Source organism: Desmodus rotundus, chromosome 7 (genome assembly GCF_022682495.2).
Source record: "Desmodus rotundus isolate HL8 chromosome 7, HLdesRot8A.1, whole genome shotgun sequence".
NCBI classification, from domain to species: Eukaryota; Metazoa; Chordata; class Mammalia; order Chiroptera; family Phyllostomidae; genus Desmodus; species Desmodus rotundus.
In genome coordinates, this window is record NC_071393.1 from 100,490,423 (window position 1) to 100,512,709 (window position 22,287).

The window sequence follows — 22,287 nt, forward strand, 5'->3', positions numbered from 1 at the left end:
TTCTAACAATAGTAGCTTTTTGGACAGCAAATGTTCTTTCCTTAAGATTAGTTATAATTTTCAAATGCACTACCAAATTTACCATGATTTTCAAAGTAAATGTCACATCTTAACACATAAATGCATGTTTTATGTAATACTAAATAAGAAATAAAGTGGTTGGAAATTTATGACAACAGTGTGTATGTATACTTAATTGAACTTATAATTTTTGCTAATAATATAACATGCTGATATTTTACCTATATGCCATAGTATATTTTAAAAAATAACATTTTCTACCCTGGCTGGTATGACTCAGTGGATTGAGTGCTGGCCTGTGAACCAAGGCATCGCCGGTTTGATTCCCAGTCTAGGGCACATACCTGGGTGTGGGCCAGGTCCCCAGTAGGGGATGTGCGAGAGGCAACCACACATTGATGTTTCTCTCCCTCTCTTTCTCCCTCCCTTCCCCTCTCTAAAAATAAATAAATAAGATCTTTAAAAAATAAATATATAAAAAATAAAATTTTTTACTTTATTGATTTTAGAGTGGGGGGAGAGAGAGACAGACACAGAGGCAGAGACAGAGAGAGAGAGAGAGACAGAGCCATCGATTTGTTTTTCCATTTATTTATTTGTTCCTTCTTGCATGTGCCCTGACGGGAGATAGAACCTGCAACCTCGGCCTATCGGGAAGACACTGTAACCAACTGAGCCACACAGCCAGGGCTACATTTTTCTTTTAAAGAACTTCAAAGAATCATCATTTTGAAAGATTACTGTGCAAAAGTGTTTTAACAGTTTAACAATTTCTTATTACTAACTAGAATTTTACCACTCTGTGTATATCCTTAAAGCTAGCAAAGAGTATTATAATATCCTAGATTGATACTCTAGAATTGACATATACACTCAAAGGCACAACGAAAATCTACTCATAAAATAAACCACGTTCTTTATAGACTTATTTAAATGATTGGCTCATGAAATTAGGGCACTTTGAGGAAAATTGAAGTATTGTGCTATTAATAAGGAGAAGTAAAGAGGACATGTAAAATTCTAATTTTTACTGTAATATAAACAAGATTCCCAGTAGATGGAATCTAGAGATGGAACAGAGCTGACAATGAACTTCCAAAGGATAAATTAGCAGGTGGGAAAAAAATATTTGAACACTGACTGAGAAAAGGAAACAATCTACTTATATTTTTATTATTCATACTCATCCTTGTTTCTTCTTCAAGCTCTTGGGTTTTATTTTTCATGCATCAACAGTAAAGAATTTGGATGGGTAAAGTGGATTTGTTAAGGTGAATTGCCATTTTTGAGGCAAGACTTAAGGAGAATTAATAGAAAGGAAAAATCCAGAATTCAGCCACCCTCAATAGCAATGAAATGATGATAAACAGGTCAGTCCTTCAAATACTGTACAGTATAATTTTGTGCTTATTTTGGTAGTGGTGGTGATAGGCTACAAAATATTTCAGTCACTAATAAAATAATGACTGAAAATCACAGATATATAAAATTTACTATTTGTGCTATAACTGACAAATGATGTCAGTTACTGTCTCTACCTTAATCTGTAGGAATACAGATATAGCTCTCTGCTCTGTAGATACTGAACTGTTCTTTATAGGCTGATATGTAAAAACCTTGACCTTGGATTTTATACTGAAATAAGTACGTACTCAACTCTGTAGATTAGGAAAATGAGATATTTAAAGTTCTTAGAGAATGGTATCTAGCACATAACAAATATTATTATACATAATCATCAGATTTAATAGCCAATTTATTCAGAGGCCACAAGTTTCCTCAATTATGTATACTTTTAGTTAACTAGATACAAAAGACATTTTAACTTGGTACAAGCTAAATTATACAGTTTCCTTGTCTCTCTCTCTCTCTGTGTGTGTGTGTGTGTGTATGTTCAGGGAGATAAAATAGCAGGAGCGAGAAAAGACTTGGGATGTTACTAACAATAAGAAAAAAAAAATAAGCCAACTTAAAGCTTACTGTTTTGCCATTAACTATGTTATATAAACAATTACTTCCTACCACAAAATTCATTTCTTCCAAGCTACATTCTGTGAATTACTTTTTCAATATTGGGTTTTTCTGCTTTGATGATATTTAAGAGGGAAGGAAAAACATCACTTAATTCACTAGGTTTCGTAGAGTTTGCCAAGAAACTTCCCAAATAAAGGTAAGCATGGATGAAGAAATGCTTAAAAAAAGATTAGAGAAATTTACAAATTCTAATTCACCTGTACTGTTATACTCACCAGAATAGTTGATTCCACTGCCTGCAGTAAATGGAACAATAGAAGTATTTTTAAATTTAATACACATTTAGAATTTTACTCAAGATCAGACATAACAAAACATAGTAATTTTGGCTATTATAGAAATATTTTAAACTACTGCAAACACATTCAAATGCTGAATAAGGAGATGTAAATTACTTAAAATTAAAAGTTATATGGTTATATATATGGAGACATCTAGGCAATACTCACACAAAAGAAATTAAAGTTTTTCTTAAACTTCAGGAAAAAAACCAACTTTAAAATATTAACAAAACTGCTCTTTGATATACTGACAATTTTTTCTTTGATAACTAAAAACTACTGAAAAGAATGAATTCAGAGAGCACATTAACAATTTGTAATTTATAGTAAATCAAGTTTATTCCATTAAACGTACAGATTAAGTAAAATAAAAGCTGAGATAGTTCAGAAATTCATAGACATTTTAAGTTTTACAATAATTATGAACATAATGAGTTTAGAATGAGTTTTATAAATTCTAACATTCCTAAAATTACTATGTCAAACTTAGAAACAATTCTAAACTTTATCAACAACGTATTTGGTTTACATAATGTATTACATAATGTTAAATGTATTAATTAGTCTTACCGTCTTTTCCATCTATGGATTTTGACATTTCAATATCAAAACTTTCTTGCATCTGCTGACCTCTAAAACAGCTGAGATGTTCTTGCTCAATTAAATTACTTTCTTCTTCTTCTAGAGGCTGCCAAGTACCATCAATAAACCACTGTCCACGCATTACTGGTATTTTATCAGACTCTAAAAAGAGAAATCACAGAAAATATTTTAGGATCCAACTTCCTGTAAAGAGATATAGTAATTACTATTTCATGTTTTGCTACTGCTGTGGCAAAAGCAAACTTTCATGGTTAAAGTTTTAAATTTCAGATTTCAAGTCACAGGATATAGTTTTTTTCAGCATATAATTTTGCTTGTATTAAATATTACACATAAAAGTTACTTTGGCATTAGAAAGGTAGATGAGTAGTTATCTATATAACTGAGGTCCTGAGTAACCACAATTAGTAGGCTAAGTAGTTAAGACAAGTTTCATGCAAGACTGCTTTTCAATGTGTTAGAAAGTATTGATATGAACTCCCAGAGTAGTTTAGTAATAATGTGTGTGACGGTCGGGTGTTGCACTTTTTAGGGCTACCTTGGAGGTTGGTTGTAGGCTCCCAGTTACTATACTAGAATAACAGAAACCTTTAATTATAGTTAATACCTCAACTTTTAGAAAAAACTGAAAAAAACTTTCTTGAATAACTAAACGATTCTTTGCTTAAACACTGTTCTATAAGCCTAAGACTTTTAGTTACTATATATTTAAATAAACACTGCCCCTATCTCTATCCTTTCTCCCAACAGGAATGTTTCTCTGATGTTGCTACTTGGTGGCCCCTCTCACTTTCACACACCTTCCCTCCAGCTGGTGCTATGAATCTCTAAGTCCCAAGCCTGTGTTCATACTGTGCCAGCTGCGTGGGGGAAGTTTTCTTTCTGAGGGTAATTGTGTTTGTGTTTCATTTTAACCACTGATCTCTCCTCTTTTTCACTGTCTCTTAATTAAGCCTCTCTTTGTCCCACTCTCCAGACTCAGGGGTTTGTAGCAGCAACAGGAGCTGTTGTAATTTCCTATTTCTTTACACACAGGTAATTTAAAATTCATGGTATTGTCTACCCTGTAGTAATGCTGAAAGTGTGAGTGATGTATGGTTTGTGTGAATACTGTATTTTGCTGTGTAAAATGCGCACTTTTTTGCCCAAATTTTTTAGGGAAAAACTAGGGAGTGCATTATACATGGGTAGTACCTGAAATACCTTGTATCTGTTCTTGTGTTTTGTAATTATTTGTTACATAAAATGTCTTGTACCACAATGTTAAAAAATAAATGCTAAAATTCCTTTATAACACAAAGAACAAGTATCTAGCTATAAATAAATAATTGAATTAAAAAATTAAAACAAAATATTTTTTTTCCTGAAAGTTTGGGCCAAAAACACGGATGCACATCATACACTGGAGTGCATTATACATGGCAAATACCGTATGTGTGTGTGTTTGGTTCTTTTGGGTCTTCCTCCAGCTTTTTGGGAAGATGAATGCAGAGATTTAGATTTAGACAGTTGCCTTTATCTTCCAGACCCAAAAGCTCATCTCACTTAATACATTTAATCTTGACAGTAATCTAAAAAGATAGCTTTAATTATCCTAGTTTTACAAATGAGTAAGCTGAGTCTTAGTGAAACTAAGTAACTGCCCAAAGGCACACACAGCTAAGTAACTTGAGTAACATGAGAACCAAGATTCCAACTGAAGTCTGACTCCAAAGTTCATTCAAACTTTTCCTACTACACAATGCAACCTATATTTTCAAATAGGGAAAGTTCCCTTTTAACCCTCTCCCCAAGAAAAACAGGCTATTTAGTTATGTTGGTAATTTTAAAATAAATAGTTTGGGAACTTTTATATTGCCAGTCTAATATGAGACTTAAAAACCGGAGCCAGCCATCCCTCCCCATAAAAATGATGGAAGTTTTTAAAAACAGTAAAAACAAGTTTAGAGCTCCCATCTGTATTCCCAACTCTTCTTCGCTTGAGCTTAATCTAAACATGTATTCTTCTGATAGATGTTCAGGCCTCTATCTTAACTTGAACTCTAGGCCCAAATATTCAACTGCCAATTAAACATCTCCTAGTAGATAATCAATAGTTACCAAAACAGCAAATAGTTATGGAAGACACTAGGTTCTGGCAGAAAACAAAACAGAACAAAACACAACCCTGCTACTCCACCCGTATCCCCTATCATAGGGAATGGTATGTTGATAGCATTCAGCCAGTCACCCAAGAAAGAAATCTGGACGTCATCCAAGATGCCTCCTGCTCAAAGGCTTCTTAGATACTGGACATTAAGTACTGTTTATTGTATCTTCTAAATCACTCTAATCCCTTACTCATCAGGCTTACAGTCAACGCCTGAGTTCACATTCTTATCATTTCTACCTGTTTTATTTCAGAAACTCCCTCCCTAGCTTCAGCTGTACAACTCTCACCACCACTACCAAATGCCCACTCACAAGCATGCATACAAGTACATGCAATACATACACATACAGATTCCCCTATCTTACTCTCTCCTCTTTAGACATTCAATTCATCTTTTGTAGAGTTGTCAGAGAACCTTTCTAAAATACCACAAGTCATCTTATACTAATACTTAAATTCTTTTATAACTTCTCACTGCCCTCCAGATAAACTGAGTTTCTTAGGATGGTTTATAAGCTCTTTATGATCTTTCCTTGGAATACCTCTTCATATACCGATGCTACTTTAGGTATATTTTCAAACTAATACCTGAATGTCTACCATGAACCAGGCACTAGAGCAGGATCTGGGGATACATAAGATAACAGTGATGGTCCCTGTGCTTTCATTGTTGACAAGTGCAAGTCCCTGAATGTCTTATGTTGAGTTGTACCTCTGTATCCTGCATATACTGTTCCTTCTACCTGGGATGTTCTTCCCCATTTTCTTCATTTAGCTAACTTCTATACTTCTCTCCTTCAAGAAGCCTTTCATCACTGCCTCTTCTCTGTGATTCCAATGAATTAATTCTGCACATACTTATCTGTGTTTATCTTACTGTATTTTGTTTAGTCTTCTTCACTTCTGTGGGATCCCTGGATGTGGGTACAATGTTTCTAAAAGATAAGTACCTACCATAAAGTATGAGTTCAATAAAAGGATATTGAAAGTTGTTGCACAGGATATATCTCATTCTGCATTACCCCACTGGCTGGTAGGTTTGAAAGACTGAGCACCATCATTAGTACTCCAAATTGGGTCTTCCTCAGTGAGTGGTGCTTGCCTATCTGTTTAAGTGGGTTTATGCTGCAGAGTGTCATCCATTAACATTCTATTTTCTGATAATTATCTGATTCAGAGGAAAGAGTCTCTTTTCCAAGAATAAAAAAGTGGGATTGTGGGGGAAGGGGGTGAACATTTTGCTAAAGGAGGACACATACAGAAAGAGCACAAATCATAAGCATATATCTAAATGGCTTTTGACAAGTTAACTACACCCAGATCAAAAAAAGAGAACATTGTAAACACTTTAGAAGCCCCCTTCTCTCATTTCCCTTCCAGGTGCTAAACCCCCAACCCTCACAAAGGTAAACAATCATAACCTTTGGCACCACAGATTAGTTTTACTTTTTAATAATTTGTACAGTGGAATCATATTACTTACCTTTTTATTTGGCTTCTTTGGCTTAGCATTATGTTATCAGTTGTGAGCTATGTTCTTGGTCTAGCTACTTCTACCATGAAAACAATTGTAAATGATAGACACATCAGCTAACAAATCCCTAATTATATGCTATAATACATATTAAACCCCCAAATCAATAACCAATCTCTACAGGGACCAAACTCTAATGCTGGGAAACCACCCTAAATAGGCCTTCAGTCATATAAAGGAAGAACTCTCTATTTTGGACTGGAGAAGACTGCCCCAGCCTCCCCAATATAAACATCCTTCTCACCCTGGCTCAGGCTCAGAATACCCCATGCCAGGCTGCCCTCATACCTATACACACTCTTAACTCCACTTAAGCTCTGACATCCCACAATAGGCCATCATCCTTTGTGCTGCTCTACTCAGCCCACTTGGCCTCCCATGTACCATGCTAGGCTGCTTTTCATGAGGATACCTCTTCACCCAACTCCATGCCAGACTATTCCTATTTCATGGGAGGAGAAAAAGAGAGAAAGGCTAGTGTAACAGTTCTCAACCCAGGATGACTTTGTCTACCGGGGGACATTTGGCAATGTTCGAAAACATTTTTGACTGTCATAACTGGGGGTGGTGGTAGTGGTAGTGCTACTTGCATCTAGGCCAGGGATGTTGCTAAACACCCTACAATGCACAGAACAGCTCCCCCCACCCCACCTCACCCTGCCTAGCAACAATAAATTATCCGACCCAAAACATCACCAGTGCTGAGGTTGAGAAACTCTGGGCTAGAAATACCTTTTAAAACCTAAAACACTGGTTATCTTTTTACAGAGTAATTCTAGAAATACAGACATCTTGCAAAAAATGTGTAAAGGTACACTACAAAGGTGTATACCTCAGCATTGTTATAACAAAACAAAAGAATAAAAACAAATAAAATGACCTAAATTTCTACCAATAGAGGATTGAATATATATGTTGCTTGGTATACAAGTGTTAAAAATATTCACTGAATAAACCAAACATGAGTAAGTGGATAATACATCCACAAAGAAATAACATTCAGAAAAGGTAGGTCTATACTTACTGACATGGAATGATGCCCATAATAAAATTTTTTGAAAAATAAATAAATCATGGCACTACTTGTTTTGCTTTCCTTGGTTTCAGTTAATTACCCATGGTCAACCATGGTCTGAAACTATTAAATTGAAAATTCTAAAAATGAACAATTCATAAGTTCTAAATTGCACACTGTTTTGAGTAGTGTGATAAAATCTCATGTGTATCCACACTGCACACACTACTTGCCCGTTAGTTACTTAGTAGCCATCTTGGTCATCATCAGATTGACTGTTGTGGTGTCAAGTGCTTGTATTCAAGTAACCCTTACTTTACTTAATAATGACCCCAAAGCTCAAGAGAAGTGATGCTGGCAGTTGAGATATGCCAAAGAGAACACATAAAGTGCTTCCTGTAAGTGAAAAAGTGGAAGTTCTTGACTTAAGAAAGAAAAACATTTGTGTGCTGAGGTTGCTAACGTCTTTGGTAAGAATGAATTTTCTATCTGTGAAACTGTGAAGAAGGAAAAAAACTCTGGCTAGTTTTGCTGTCATACTTCAAATGGCAAAAGTTACAGCTACAGTGTGTGGTAAAGGCTTAGGTAAGATGGAAAAGGCACTGAGTTTGCAGGTGGAAGACATGAACAGAAAACGTGTTCTGATGGATGGCAATGTCATGCCAGAAAGCACTGAGTCTATAGAAAGACTTCAGCAAGGGCCCCCTGAAATGAGTGACCACATTCACATAACTTTTAAAGTATATACTATGTGAATATACCACTTACATAGTGCATTGTTGTAATTGTTCTGTGTTATTATTATTGTTGTTCATCTCTTAGTGTGCCCAATTTATAAATTAAACTTTACCACAGGTATGTAAGTATAAGAAAACACCAGTATTCATAGGGTTTGGTATTATCTGTGGTTTCAGGCATCCGTTGGGAATCTTGGAGCGTATACCCTACTGCCTGAGGGCCCTTGAACAGGGTCACTGCCTCTACCTGGTTCTAACAGCAGCCTGTTGACTTTTGGACTCAAACTAGGATATTGCCTCTACAGATTTTGTACTTGCCAGCCTCCATAACTACATGAGCAAATTCCTTATAATCTATTTTATTATCTGGAGAACCCTAATACCTTCAGGAAAAATAAAAGATCATACATTTTGGAAGAAACTGCTAGATGCCCATCTTCTATCTATTCTCCCTCTATTTCTTGTAACAGAGTAATAACTTATTCAAGGCAGCAATATGCTCTGTTAAAGACTTTCTAGTCTCCTTGTGCAACTGGGTTTGGCTCTATGATTGAATGTGGGTAAAAGGATACTGCAGAAATTACTGGTGGTACATCTCTTCGACCTTTCCCTCTGTTTTCTGCCACCTGCATCTTGAGCTTCTGAAGCTCTCTTGGATCAAGTCACTTACAAAGGATGGAAAGCTGCATAGGCGAAGGTGCCCCTTATTTTGCCTTTTTAAGCATATACAGCAGAATATAAGCTTGCATAGATATATACTTAAAATGTCACCACATGACACACAACAGACTATACAGACAGGGATCAGAGAGACTTTTCACGGGGTAATGGATGTAACAAATATGTCGGAACAGGATTAACAAAGTATTTTTCATTTATAACATACTCACTGAAAGTCAATTTAAACTTAATATAAAGACTAGCACTTATCATCACTACCTGCCTATCAAAAAATAACGTAAGTCATTATCCTAATTACAACTCTTGGACAAATCATGATAAAAGAAAGGACTTTACTGGAATCAAAAGAAAAATGTGGGTTCTTCTTGACTAGAAAATACAGTGAAGTCCATTTTCTCACTATGACCACTTTCTTTATTTAAGTAAAAAACTGAGTGGGTTTCTTACATGTGGATAGGGGAAATTTGGCAATAAGGATTTTTATGTATAAAAACCTACACTTATACCAGGAAGCAGAGGGAATAACTATGAGCTTTTTAAATGACTGTTTTCAAGAACTATTTCAATCCACATTATACTGTGCATATATGCATACAGAGAAAATCTTGACTCTTTTCCTCCAGCTTAGCTATCCCCACAGCTGTACCCACTTAGGGTCCAAGGCACGCCTGTAATTCACTACTGTGAAACAGAAACAGCGTATCTGACCACACAGGACTTAGGAAGGAAAACACACAGTAAGGGAAAATAGGAATGGTGAAATACTGGTATTCAGGAGAAAAAGAAATCAGCAAAGATTAGAAATAAGAAAAGTAGAAGACACAAGAAAAGGTGAAGGACATAATTAGAGACAAGAAGGATGGAAAAGAAAGAGGCAGAAACATTTTTAAGGTTTGCTGTAAACTTAATACCTGGGAACTCTGACTATACTACTTGTAGGATCAGCCCCACAGAGGCCTACTTAAACCAATAGGTGCCTCAAGTATTGATGAACTATCTCTACTAAACCATCCTTTATAATGAAGAGGAAGGGGTTTCTCTTCCTGGTTCCAGTGTGGTCACCTTATTGGGTTCTTGCAGGATGTGAGTTTCACTTTTCAGCAGTGCCCAGGTGCTGACAGCAATGGCAGCTTCCTATGGGCAGCTTCCCCAGTACCACGACCCCCCAGGCAGATTCACAGCGGAATGTAACCTGCTGGGCGCCTCTCTTTGGTCTATTCCTGTAACCCCTCAGGCAGCTTGTGGGGAGCTCTTCCCCACACACTGTGACCACTGAATGCCACACACTCAAATGAAGTCAAGAATCTCAGCTCTGAGAGGATTTGGCCACTTCCTCGGGTGCTTGTGTCAGTCCTACCAGCAGTGGCTGGAACCTGCATCTGTTACTTTTGTATTCTTCAGAGTTCTCTTTGCCTTTTTACTTCATTCCTTTTTGTTACACCGTCTCTGTTGAAATTACTGTGTGGTTTCTGTCTCCTCATTGGACTCTACCTGATATAACAAGATTTTCAGGACAGGAAACTCAGATAGCCAATTAACCTGTAACACGAAATATACTCAAGATTGATGGGTAATCATCAGAGGTGGAATTTGAAACCATTCTTTTCCTAGGTATGTACTCTAGACAAATTCTGGCACATTTGGACAAAAAGATGTATAAGATTCTTTTGTAAACAGAAATGTTTATAATAGCAAAAAACTGCAAACAACCTAAGTGTCCAAAGAGAAAAACAAATTGTGACACATTCATGCAATGGAATACTACTATATAGAGCAAAAACAAATAGCTGGAGTTATATGTGTCAGCACGAATAAATCTCAAAAACCTTACCTGAACCAGAAAGCAAACTGCAGAAAGATACAAACAGAATGGCACTATTTGTATAAAGTCAAAAAAAGCAAAAAAGAAAAATAAAGCCAATGCGCAAATTAACCTAGTAATCTAAAAAATGCATGGGAATAAACAGCAAATTTAGAAGGGCAGTTACTTTTGGATTGAAGAAAGGGGAGAGGGAGGGGTCACAAGAGATTTTGATTACATTTGTCACGTTTAATTTCTTAGGCTAAGTGAGGGGAAGTACTACCAATGGTTGGTTATGTTATCTAGACCACAGGTGGCAAACACAAGGCCCAAAGGCCGAATCCAGCCCTCCACCTTGTTTTATCTAGCCCTGCACCGAGCTCCTTGGCCCTTTGAAGGCAACCACGAGGCTGATGTGGCCCTGGGTGAAAATGAGTTTGACACCCCTGAAACTGTTCTATACTTGAGATATTTCATAATAAAATCAATAATTAAAAATAAGCTGATAGTTCTCAAAAGGTGAGTGATAAAACATTAGGCACAAAATTATAATGTTTAATTGGTAAATTAAATGAAAGGCAGTAAATTAGAAACTACATATCAAAATGTCATCTTCCATTTGAATACCTGAACACTTACTTGATTATTCACTAGAAAGGAACTATAATCTGGAGGAATAATGTAAGACAAAAATAAATCATTACCTTCAACATCATTTAGCCTGTCTACAATGTTATAACTGCAAAATTGAGTTAGTAGTTAGCAATCACACAAAATTCTATCTTATGAAATATATATATATATATATATATACACCTCATTTGATCATATTTGCAAGTAACAATTACACTAAGAATATTAAATTATGTTTAGGTAATAATATCTACCACTCACAAATAATATCTAAACTCACAAAGTTTAAACCAATTTCATAGAGGTCAGAAACTCTGGACAATGTAATTATACCCTAAATATTGTTTGCTTCTTCTCTTTCAAGAGCCAAGGCTACAGAGTTTTAAAACCTGCATCTGTTTCTTAGTTGTTCATTAGTGTAACTCTAAAGTTGCATAAGTGGCTTACAGTCCTTGCACTAGTTTGCTAGGGATGTCATAAGAAAACACCACATTCTGGACGGTTCAAACAAGGGAAACTCATTTTCTCACAGTTCTAGAGGCTAGCAGTCCAAGAATATGGTGTTGGCAAGTTTGGTTTCTTATGAGGCCTCTCTCCTTGGGGTGCAGATGACCCCCTTCCCTTCTCACTGTGGCCTCACAGAGTCTTTTCTCTGTGTTTGTGCATCCCTGGTGTTTCTGTGTGTGTCCAAATTTCCTCTTCTTATAAGGCCAATAGTCAGACTGAATTAGGGCCTACCCAATGACTTCATTTAAATTTAATCATCTCTTTAAAGGTCCTATCTCCAAATACAGTCACAGTCTAAGTGGCAGTAAGGGCTTTAACAGACGAGTCTGCTGAAGGGACACAGTCCATAACAGCACTGAAATTAAAGATGCAAAAATCCTCATAATTTAAGCCAGTGGTCTCTAAAATGGGTTATGCAAATGCTTTATTGAAGTTGGCATTCACATTACATTTTAATCCTTTCTCAAATTTTAATTCACAGAAAGCAGATTTTAGATGTTGGTAGCAATGTTTCACAACGAAAAACACGCTTTAAATCATAGGCCCTTCGTCCTTACCCTTGGGAGTTTAATATTTTGGTGGTTCTAGGCAATACAGAATTTTACAAGCTTAAGGAAAAAATTCTCTCTAGGTACTTGGCTAGTCAAAAAATGTTGCATATAACCTGCATAGATATGGGAGAGAAACCTGTGCCAAAAATGGAGTACATAACATTAAAACAGACTTTTGAATTTTTAATGTTAATTTTAGCTTAGTGGAATAATAATAATTGCAATATTGACTATGGCCATTCTATCAGATTAAAATAAAAAAATGAATTAGTTGGAACTTTTAGAATCAGCGGAGTGTCATTCAAACCTATCTTATCCTATCTTCTCATTCTAGAATCAACAGAGTATCATTCGAATGGATCTATCTTATCTTCTCATAGCTTCTCATTCTATACTCTGCATATTTTCTATGGTTTTAACCTGTGGTTCTCAAATTTGGCTGATTGTCAGAATCATCTGAATTAAATAAAAGAGGGATTTTTCAAACTCCTTGCTCTATACTTAATTACACGGAGTCTCTGGAGATAGGGTTCAGAAATGTGTCACCATGTTGCTTTTGGAAAGCATATGCCCAGAAGTGACTACTCAGTTTAAATCAATAATCTCCAAAAATGTTTTAAGTACATTCTCATATATATGTATTTTTATAAACTACACATATGTATTACTGTTCTAAAATGTTTTATACATTATAAAACATACAGAATAAAAGCTCTGAAAGGATGAGATACAAGGTAAATATAAATTCAAACATTTTCATTGTAACAACTTCAATAAAGCATTTGCATAACCCATTTTAGAGACCATTGGCTTAAATTATGAGGATTTTTGCATCTTTAATTTCAGTGCTGTTTTCTTCTGAGCTCGATGCCTATACCTGCAAATAAATACTCACTAGGTGCTTCTATAGCTGGATATGCAATAGGTGCTTTAAATGCAGTATGTCAAAATAAATTATTATTTAGCATCCCTCAGACATTCTAAGGTGAACCTGGGGGGAAACCACCACAATCCACTCAAGTTAAAACACTAGAGACAACCTGGACTACCCTTCCACTTACTCATACTGTACCAATAGTGTACATATGCTACTTCCCTGACATCTACTTCCATCTTTCCAATAACCATTCAAAGAGCATGGCCTAGACCCTCAACTGTTTCTCACTTGCAATACTGCAAGTCTCCCTGATTATGTTATCACTTTCTAGCTTTCCATTTACATTCCACATTGTTGCCAGAATGAGAACCCTAAAATATAATCTGATCAGTTTTCCATTTTATAGTTTCCAATTATTTCACTTTCATAGGTTAAAATTTAAATTTTCTGTATGAAAGCCCATCCTGATCTAGACTCTACATACCCAGTTCCTTCTTCTACCCTTTTCTACTATTTTCCCAATGCTCCTGCCAAACAGGATCTCTGGAGTCCTCTGAATGCATGCATCCTCCTTCACTCCAAGCTTTTAGACATGCCGTTCTCTTTGGCAATAACGCCCTTCCTTAATACCCAAATCAAGCATAAATTTCTCTGAAAAGCTTTTTGTAAACTCAAGGTAGTCCACTCCCTTCTTTTACCTAGTAGACACTACATAGATATTTATGGATTAAGAGTAATAAAAAAAAAACACAACACAAAAATCTTTTGTAAAAAAGAGGAACAGGGGGAAATAGGAGAAAAAAAAATTGTATAGTTCAAGTTCAGAATGCCAGCAAGCATAACGCAAAAACTTGAACACATGCAAAAAGAAGCGAGGAAAACATTTTTTCCAAGACTAAAGTCACAAAAAACCAATTTGAGGAATATATTTAGAAAATCACCAACTAGAAGGAATAGGTAGCAGTAAAAGTAGGCAATTCTTACATAGAATTACTACTACAATTATTAATTATATATTAATTACATAGAATTATTGGTTGTAAAATAATCCAGGGTACTAGGTACTGTCGGCACATAATCTTCATATCTGCTCAGATGGCATAAGCTGTGAGTTCATACATCGTACACAGGAGAAAGGAAGTTAGTTAAGGACTCAGAAGGCATAGGCTCTAATTCCAGTCCCATCCCTTAACCTCTCTGGGCCTCAGTTTACCATCTGTAATATAAGGATAGTCTATCTCACTGCAGGGTATACTAGGAATTAAAAAATAATGTATGTGAAAGCACTTTGTAAACTATAAAATCCTATTCCAAATTATGGCATTATTCTACTTCACATAGTATCTTTTCAAGTTTCTAAAACTACATGCAATGGTTAAATATGGCCATTATCAAAACTAAAACTAGCCTTCCTCATCCATTTGGCTTATCTAACTCCCTTTTCCCCTAACATTTCTTCCAAAATGAAGATCTCACAATTCGACAACAGGAGAAGCAGGCTGAGAATATAAAAAACTAAATATGAGCTAAGACCTGCAGATGAGCTCACTATAGACACACTGTGACCAGCAGATTAATCCTGATTTACTTCTTGGTGGTAAAAGGTGGGTCTTTTCATGTGAAAAGAGGGATCCTTAAGAGTCTGGTTTTTTACAATGAATTGTAAGAAATAAAGAGAAAAAGAAAGGTGGAAATTAGGAAGCATGAGAAATTAAATGCAGCAATTGGTTTGGTAGGCCGCAGGTATTATGCCAACAAAAGAGGCAGCAGCAAAGAGTTCTGAGGTACAAGTCTAACAACAGTTTCTATCCTACCACCCATTAAAGCAGCTGCAGAATACATCCCAATTCTACTGTGTGGCAAAATGGCCATTTGATCAACATTAGCTCTATAAAGGTATTATCACTGTCCATTTCAACATTCCTAGGCAGGAAGGCTGTAGGATATGAGAATACTGGGTTGTGCCTAACAGAGAGAAACAAAGACAAGACCACCAAGAATGGAGAGAGTAAATTAGTTTGCTACATGGGATGGACAGACTTCTACTTCTAGCCATGACTGACTAACACATACTGGGTTTACTGTCCCAGCTTAAACAACTAGAAAAATCAGATAAAATATACAGGCAGAAAAGGACAGTGAATGCTAAGAGAATGACTATAGCTGACCAAGCTTAATGTCTAGAGTTTCCAGGCTGCCATGCAGGAAGAGTAACCCAGACAGAGTCTAGCAGTTTTGATCAGATGTATTCAGGGATGTCAAGGGAGCTAGAACCTGTGGGGTAAAATACTGCAAAATAAAAGGCTCTACAGAAAGAATGCTGAGACCTCTCTGGAGGAATACCCTTGAGTCTTTGGTTGAATACTTACTTATACATACATTGAAGAAAACTACCTAAGGGCAGGGAAAATGACTATAGAAGGAATAGGTCAAACAATCTCCAGAGCTCTTATAAGGCTGGGAATAGTTCAACTTCCAATAAGCCAGAGTAAAAAAGACCTAATCTGGGACTTCTAGTCAAGATGGCGGCACAAAAGACATGGCTTGCCTCTTTGCACAACCACAAATAAATTACAACCAAAGAGAACAACCATTGGTCAGAACCAACAGAAACTGAGTTGAATTGAAGTCTGACAACTACAGAATTAAAGAAACCACATCCATCTAGACTGGTAGAAGGGGCACAGATGCAGAACGGACTAGTCCCACATCCATGTGTAGTGGGTAAGACTTGGGAGGAATATCTCAGGAGGGAGCAGTCCTAGCCCCACACCAGGCCCCCACAACCCAGGATTCCAGTGCCAGGTAGATAAGTCCTCACAAGTTCTGGCTGCAAAAACTAGTGGGGATTGAGTCGTTGGAAGAAACTTCTGGAACCCCAAGCAGTTCCTCTTAAAGAACGCACACACAGACTCACCTACTCAGACTAACTATGTCTGGGCTCTGGCGATGGGGTGGCAGCTTGCAGGGCACCAGTGGTGTGCAGGGAGAGGCAAAGGTATCTGGCATCAAGGTGAGCAGAGGCCACTGTCCCTTACCTAAACCCTCCCCACACAATGCAGACTGGTGCCATAAGATTCCATCAACCTGGCTAACACTGTTTGACCTGCCTTGTAGATCCCCAGAGACTCCATCACCCAACTTACAGGCCCACCCACTCTGCTTTTCCACATGAATGGTCTTGGCTCATGCTTCACAACTTCCTAAGTCCTCTCAAACAAGCAGCAGCTGGCCTCAGAGAGCCCTAGGCACAGAACTAGCAGCATAGATTCACGGGTTGGCTTTGACAGGAAATCTCTAAGACCACAAGTAGCAGCCATCTGCCCTGGCTGGTGTAACTCAGTGGACTGAGTGTGGATCTGCTAAACCAAAGGGTCACTTATTCCATTCCCAGTCAGGGCATATGCCTGGGTTGTGGGTCCGGTCCCCAGTAGGGGGTGTGCGCAAGAGGCAACCACACATTGATGTTTCTCTCCTTCTCTTTCTCCTTCCATCTCTCTAAAGATTAATTAATTAAAAAAAAAAAAAAGTAGCAGCCATTAGACTGCTTTATAACTCAGCCAGGGAGGGTGGCCCCCAGGGAAAAACACAGGTGGTGGGGGCTGCTCTTGGTCTGAAACACCTGGGAAATCCCAGGGGCCAGCACACCCAGTGGACAGCGACAGATCACAGACCATGTCGGAGCACCACCCTGCCCCTGCACAGCTGGTCCACCACAGAAGGTGGAGGTTGGTTGTCAGTGGTCACAGCCAATCCTTGCAGCTGACTAGCCTGGGTAAATCCCTCCCATTGACCTGCCAACAGCAACCCATGCTCAACTACAAGAGAAGGGTGTACTCAGCCCACATGAAGGGTGAACCTTGAGTACCCAACTTGAGTGATAGGGGAGGCTGTGCCACTGGATCCTACAGGACACCTACTACATTAGGCCACGCCACCAAGACAGGGAGTCAAAGCAGCTCTACCTAATACATAGAAACAAACACAGGGAGGCTGTCAAAACGAGGAGACAAAAGAAACATGGCCCAAATGAAAGAACAGATCAACTCTAGAAAAAGACCTAAACAAAATGGAGGTGAGCATTCTATCAGATTCAGGAGTTCGAAACACTAGTTATAAGGACGCTCAAGGAACTTAGTGAGGATCTCAACAGCATAAAAAAGATCCAGCCACAAATGAAGGATTCAGTAATTGAAATAAAGAATAATTTTACAGGGAAAAACCAATACAGTGGATAAAGGCAAGAATCAAATCAATGATTTGGAACAGAAGGAAGCAAAAAACAACCAGTCAGAACAACAAGAAAAAAAAAGAATTAAAAAATACAAGGATAGTATAAGCAGCCTCCAGGGCAACTTCAAGAAGTCTGACATTCACATCATAGGGGTGCCAGAAGAAGAGAAAGAGCAAGATATTGGAAATCTATTTGAAAAAATAATGAAAGAAATCTTCCCTAATTTGGTGAAGGATATAGACATGTAAGTCCAGGAAGCAGAGGGTCCCAAACAGGTTGGACACAAGGAGGCCCACCCCAAGCCACATCATAATTAAAATGCCAAAGGTTAAAGATAAAGAGATGGGAGGGTGGGTGTGGGAGAATGGGTGAGAAGTGAGGGGATTAAGAAGTACAAATAGGTAGTTACAGAATAGCCATGGGAATGTAAAGTACAGTATAGGAAATGGAGTAGCCAAAGAATTTACATGCATGACCCATGGACATGAACAAGGAGGGAGGACTGCCTGAGGGAGAGGGGTTGCTGGGTGGTGGTGTGGGGGGAGTAAGGTAGAAAAATCAGGACAACTGTAATAGCATAATCAATAAAATATAATTAAAAAAAGAAGACCTAATCCATGGAGCACTGAGTAATGTCCTCAGAAAGGTACTGTCCCAGCTGTAGGGATAAATTATCCCAAAACTAAAGGCTGCTTTTGAACACCCTCATAAAGCTCAAAGAAAGCCTTAATAGGATCAAACTAATGTGAAGTAACTTAACTGTGTACTATAACAAAGCCCAACAATATTAAAGGAATAAAATGCACACAACAGAAAATTTACAATGACATCAGAAAATTAACAATATTTGCCCTGGCTGGTGTGGCTGAGTGGATTGAGCACAGGCCTGTGAAGCAAAGGGTCGCCGGTTCAATTCCCAGTCAGGGCATATGCCTAGGTTGCAGGCCAGGTCCCCAGTAGGGGGCACGTGAAAAGCAACCACACATTGATGTTTCTCTCCCTCTCTTTCTCCCTCTTTTCCCCTCTGTCTAAAAATAAATAAATACAATTAAAAAAATTAAAAATATTCAAAGGCAATAATAGAGATAAAAAATCATAACATATTCAGTCTAAAAGAAGAAAAGAAGGGAAAAGGAACAGAGAATGGGATAAATAAAAAACATGCAAGATGGTCAATTTAAACTCAAACAGCATTAATCACATTAAATGTAAATGGCCTAAAACACAAAATAAAAGGCAGAGATGGTCAAAATGGATTTTAAAAAGCAACAATAGATAGGTAAAGGCATATACAGGTTTAAAAGTAAAAGGGCAGGAAAAGATACATCATAAAATACTAATCTAAAGAATGTTGGGAGCAGCTAAATAAGTATCAAAGTAGACCTCAATACAAGAAATAGACTATAGATAAAGGGTGCCATTTCAAAATGATAAAGGCATTGTTTCATCAGAAAGATATACAATCATAAATGTATATGTGCCTAAAAACAGCTTCAAAATACACAAAATAAAAACCAAGAGAACTAAAAGAATAAATAAATAAACATACAATTATAACTAGGGGACTTCGTCCTTCTCCTCACTAATTGCTAGAATGAGTTTACAGGAACTCAGTAAAGATATGAAAGTTTTAAATTGAAAGGACAGAGCTGAAATAGGTAGGTAAAAGCAAAACAGAGATGAAATAAAGATACCAATTTTTGAGTTGAAAGCTAGTTCCTCTAAAACCCCTTCAAATTCAACCATGTACTAGCTGAACTGGTAATTCTCTGAGTATAAGTGGAAACAACTCAGGATGAAGGAGCTTTGAGCCATTTAGACTGGAGGAATTAATGAACTAAGTTCACTAAGTTGGTTTTTTAAAAAAGATTTTATTTGTTTATTAGAGAGAGGGAAAAGGAGAAAGATAGGGAAAGAAATATCTATCTATTGGTGGCCTCTCACATCCCCCCAACTGGGGACTTGGCCTGCAATCTAGTCACCTGCCCTGACTGGGAATCGAACCTGTGACCTTCATGTTGGCAGACCAGCACTCAAAACACTGAGTCACACCAGCCAGGGCTGAATTGTTTTTAATGTGAGGTCTATGAAACCCTGAAATCAGAATTACTTGAGATACCTAGTAAAGAGGAAGATTCTCACACTCCAGGATCAGATCTATTGAATGTAATATCCCAAGATGATCTGAGAATCTACATTCTTAACCATCTTGCACTTGACTGTTAGGCTCAGTAAAATCTGCAAAGTACTGATCTAACATAGGATGCCATTCTCCAGGCAAGGGAACCCAGGAGAGACAATTCAGAGGCTGAAGAGTATTCCATTGTCCTCACCTCACCTGGAAAGGTCTTCATTTTGTTCAACCTCAGAGTGGAACAAAATGTGATATTTTGTGATTCCCAGAACTCGCAGGGGGTGAGATTAAGCAGGTTGAAGTAAACACACACACACACACACACACACATACACACACGAAGGGAGAGGAGAAGGGAAAGAAAGAGCAAAGGTGGGGAAGTGAGGTGGAGGGAATAGGTGTCTATATATGGTGTTATGTGTATATATGTCATCAAATTTAGGCTGAAGTAATTTTGCTAGAGCCATAGCTTCCTACTCTTCTTTTTAACAAATAAAACTGGTCAACCACACACTTTAATTTCTAGAAGATAGGCTTTTAGTCTGAGAGACAATATACCAGCCTGGCTTAAATAAAATAGCTAACACTTATTGAACTAGGTACCATACTAAGTGCTTTACATATGTGTATTCCAATGACATAGTCATAACCACCCCATAAAGCAGGAATTATCCATTTACAACAGAGAAACTGGGCCACAGAGAGATTATAACTTACCCAAAGTCATATGACAGTGGTAAATCAAGGATTCAAACTAAGGGATTTAACAACAAAGCTCTGTTCTCTGAGCCCACTTGGCTTTTATTGCCAATACTGGATAAGGAATCACTGCTTCAAATCCCTGGACTAAAGGTAGATTGATATTTGAAGCTCAATGTTGCACCAGGTTCCAGAATCCAACTGTCATCCCTACCTCTGCTGGTTCAACTGCAGGTCAATTAAGAAAAATCTCTCCAAGTTTTCATGCCGAAGTCTCCACTGTAAGGGGAATTATGGGTCTTTTCTGTCTTGCCAACATGGCGGAAAGCCAAGAACACTACTGAAAAAATGAGTAGTGTTTTAGAAACCTGTAAAGTTCTCTATTGTATCAAAAGTCCTGGTAGCTGGTTAGAGATGCTATAAATGAGATTTGGGGATGAAGTGATATCTCCCCACATCTGGTGACAGGATCTGCATACCAATAAAAGTAGATGTTTGAGAATTTAGAATGCTTTTATGGGAAAAAACTTCTTTCCCACAGGCAATAGATTTTTAAGAATGATTGGTGCACTCTTCTGGGTCCAAGCCAGGAAGAATCAAGAAAGCACAGCTCTTTCTGAGGCCTGAAAGACTAGGCAAAAATGTCACAGTTTCTCACAAAAGCAGACAACAGTTATAGGGGTTCTAGGGCTGCCTAATTAAGAGTGGACTGCCAAGAGTCAAGGCCAAAAAAATGCTAAGTCAGTAAAGAGACAATAAATTGAAATGTGAAAGTTGAAAGCTAAGAATGTAAATTGGGTTATAAATTTGAAAGGATAGAAGAAGCAGGAAAATGGAGAAGTTATATAAAGTTGTTACATAGATCTTACTATTTATCAGGGGATGTTTCAAGATATTGAAATATTTTAACTCATTTATTGTTACAATCCTAAAATACGGATAAATGCTGTTATCCATATTTTACAGAAGAAACTGTGGCACAAAGAATTTAAGTTGCCCAAAGTTATGCAAATAGTACACAGCAGGGCTGGAATTTGGGCCAAGACAGTCTACCTTCAGTGGTTATTTACATCCATAAACATTACACAATGCTACCTCTCTAGAACCACTAGTAAAAATTGAAATGGGGGTGGCAGAGATGAAACTGTTGAGCTGAGGTAGGGTAAGAGCTGATCTGAAAACAAATGTAAACCAAGTCCACCCTCACGTGGCACCTACCATACATTCTGAAGGATTTTCCATCTGTCTATTGCCCAGCAGATTCTTCTGATTGCCTGACAGAAGAATCCTGTCAGGCAATCAGAATTCCAAACAACCCAATCCAGTAAGAGAGAAAAGAAAGGAGGGGGGAACAAATGGAGGAAAGAAAGCTGTGCTAAATGCTTTGAACATTTATATATAGCACCTGCATGACACAAATACTACATCTGAGCCACACGCAAACAAGTAACTGATACTAGATGAGTTTTTAAGCTTATAAACACTGCAAAGAGAAAGTAAAGCCTTGGTCAGGTAGTACCAAGTCCTGTGCTCCATACATGTCACTCACTAGTCATTTATATCTTTGGACTATTTCAGTAGGTCAATGAAAAATGCTGTCTAAAGCAGGCTTGATGTAGAATGGGGTTCTCAGAAGACTGCCAGGCTTCCACAAACCTGAGCAGCTAGGATTTTAGTGCCATTCAAAAGTGCTTTCTAGTCTGGGCTAGTGGGAGATAATACAGTTAAAAAGAGTAAGAGATAAAAGTGTCTAACACTTTTTCAGTAAGCATATCAATATCTGGTTGCTATTC

At 37.5% G+C, this 22,287-nt stretch overlaps 1 protein-coding gene across 8 annotated transcripts in view; it reads right to left on the reverse strand.

Annotated features, from left to right (window-relative positions):
* DDHD1 (DDHD domain containing 1) overlaps nt 1-22,287 on the reverse strand; it is a 76,490-nt gene that overhangs the window by 49,201 nt on the left and 5,002 nt on the right. For 6 of the 8 annotated variants that reach the window (XM_045201424.3, XM_024567490.4, XM_024567489.4 and 3 more), the window contains exons 2-3: nt 2,907-3,080; nt 2,271-2,291 (exon numbers count right to left, since the gene is read on the reverse strand). In XM_045201424.3, coding sequence (XP_045057359.2) covers nt 2,271-2,291; nt 2,907-3,080 — 195 coding nt within the window. The remainder of the gene's footprint in view (nt 1-2,270; nt 2,292-2,906; nt 3,081-22,287) is intronic. The other 2 variants (XM_024567494.4, XM_024567492.4) reach the window with 1 other exon arrangement.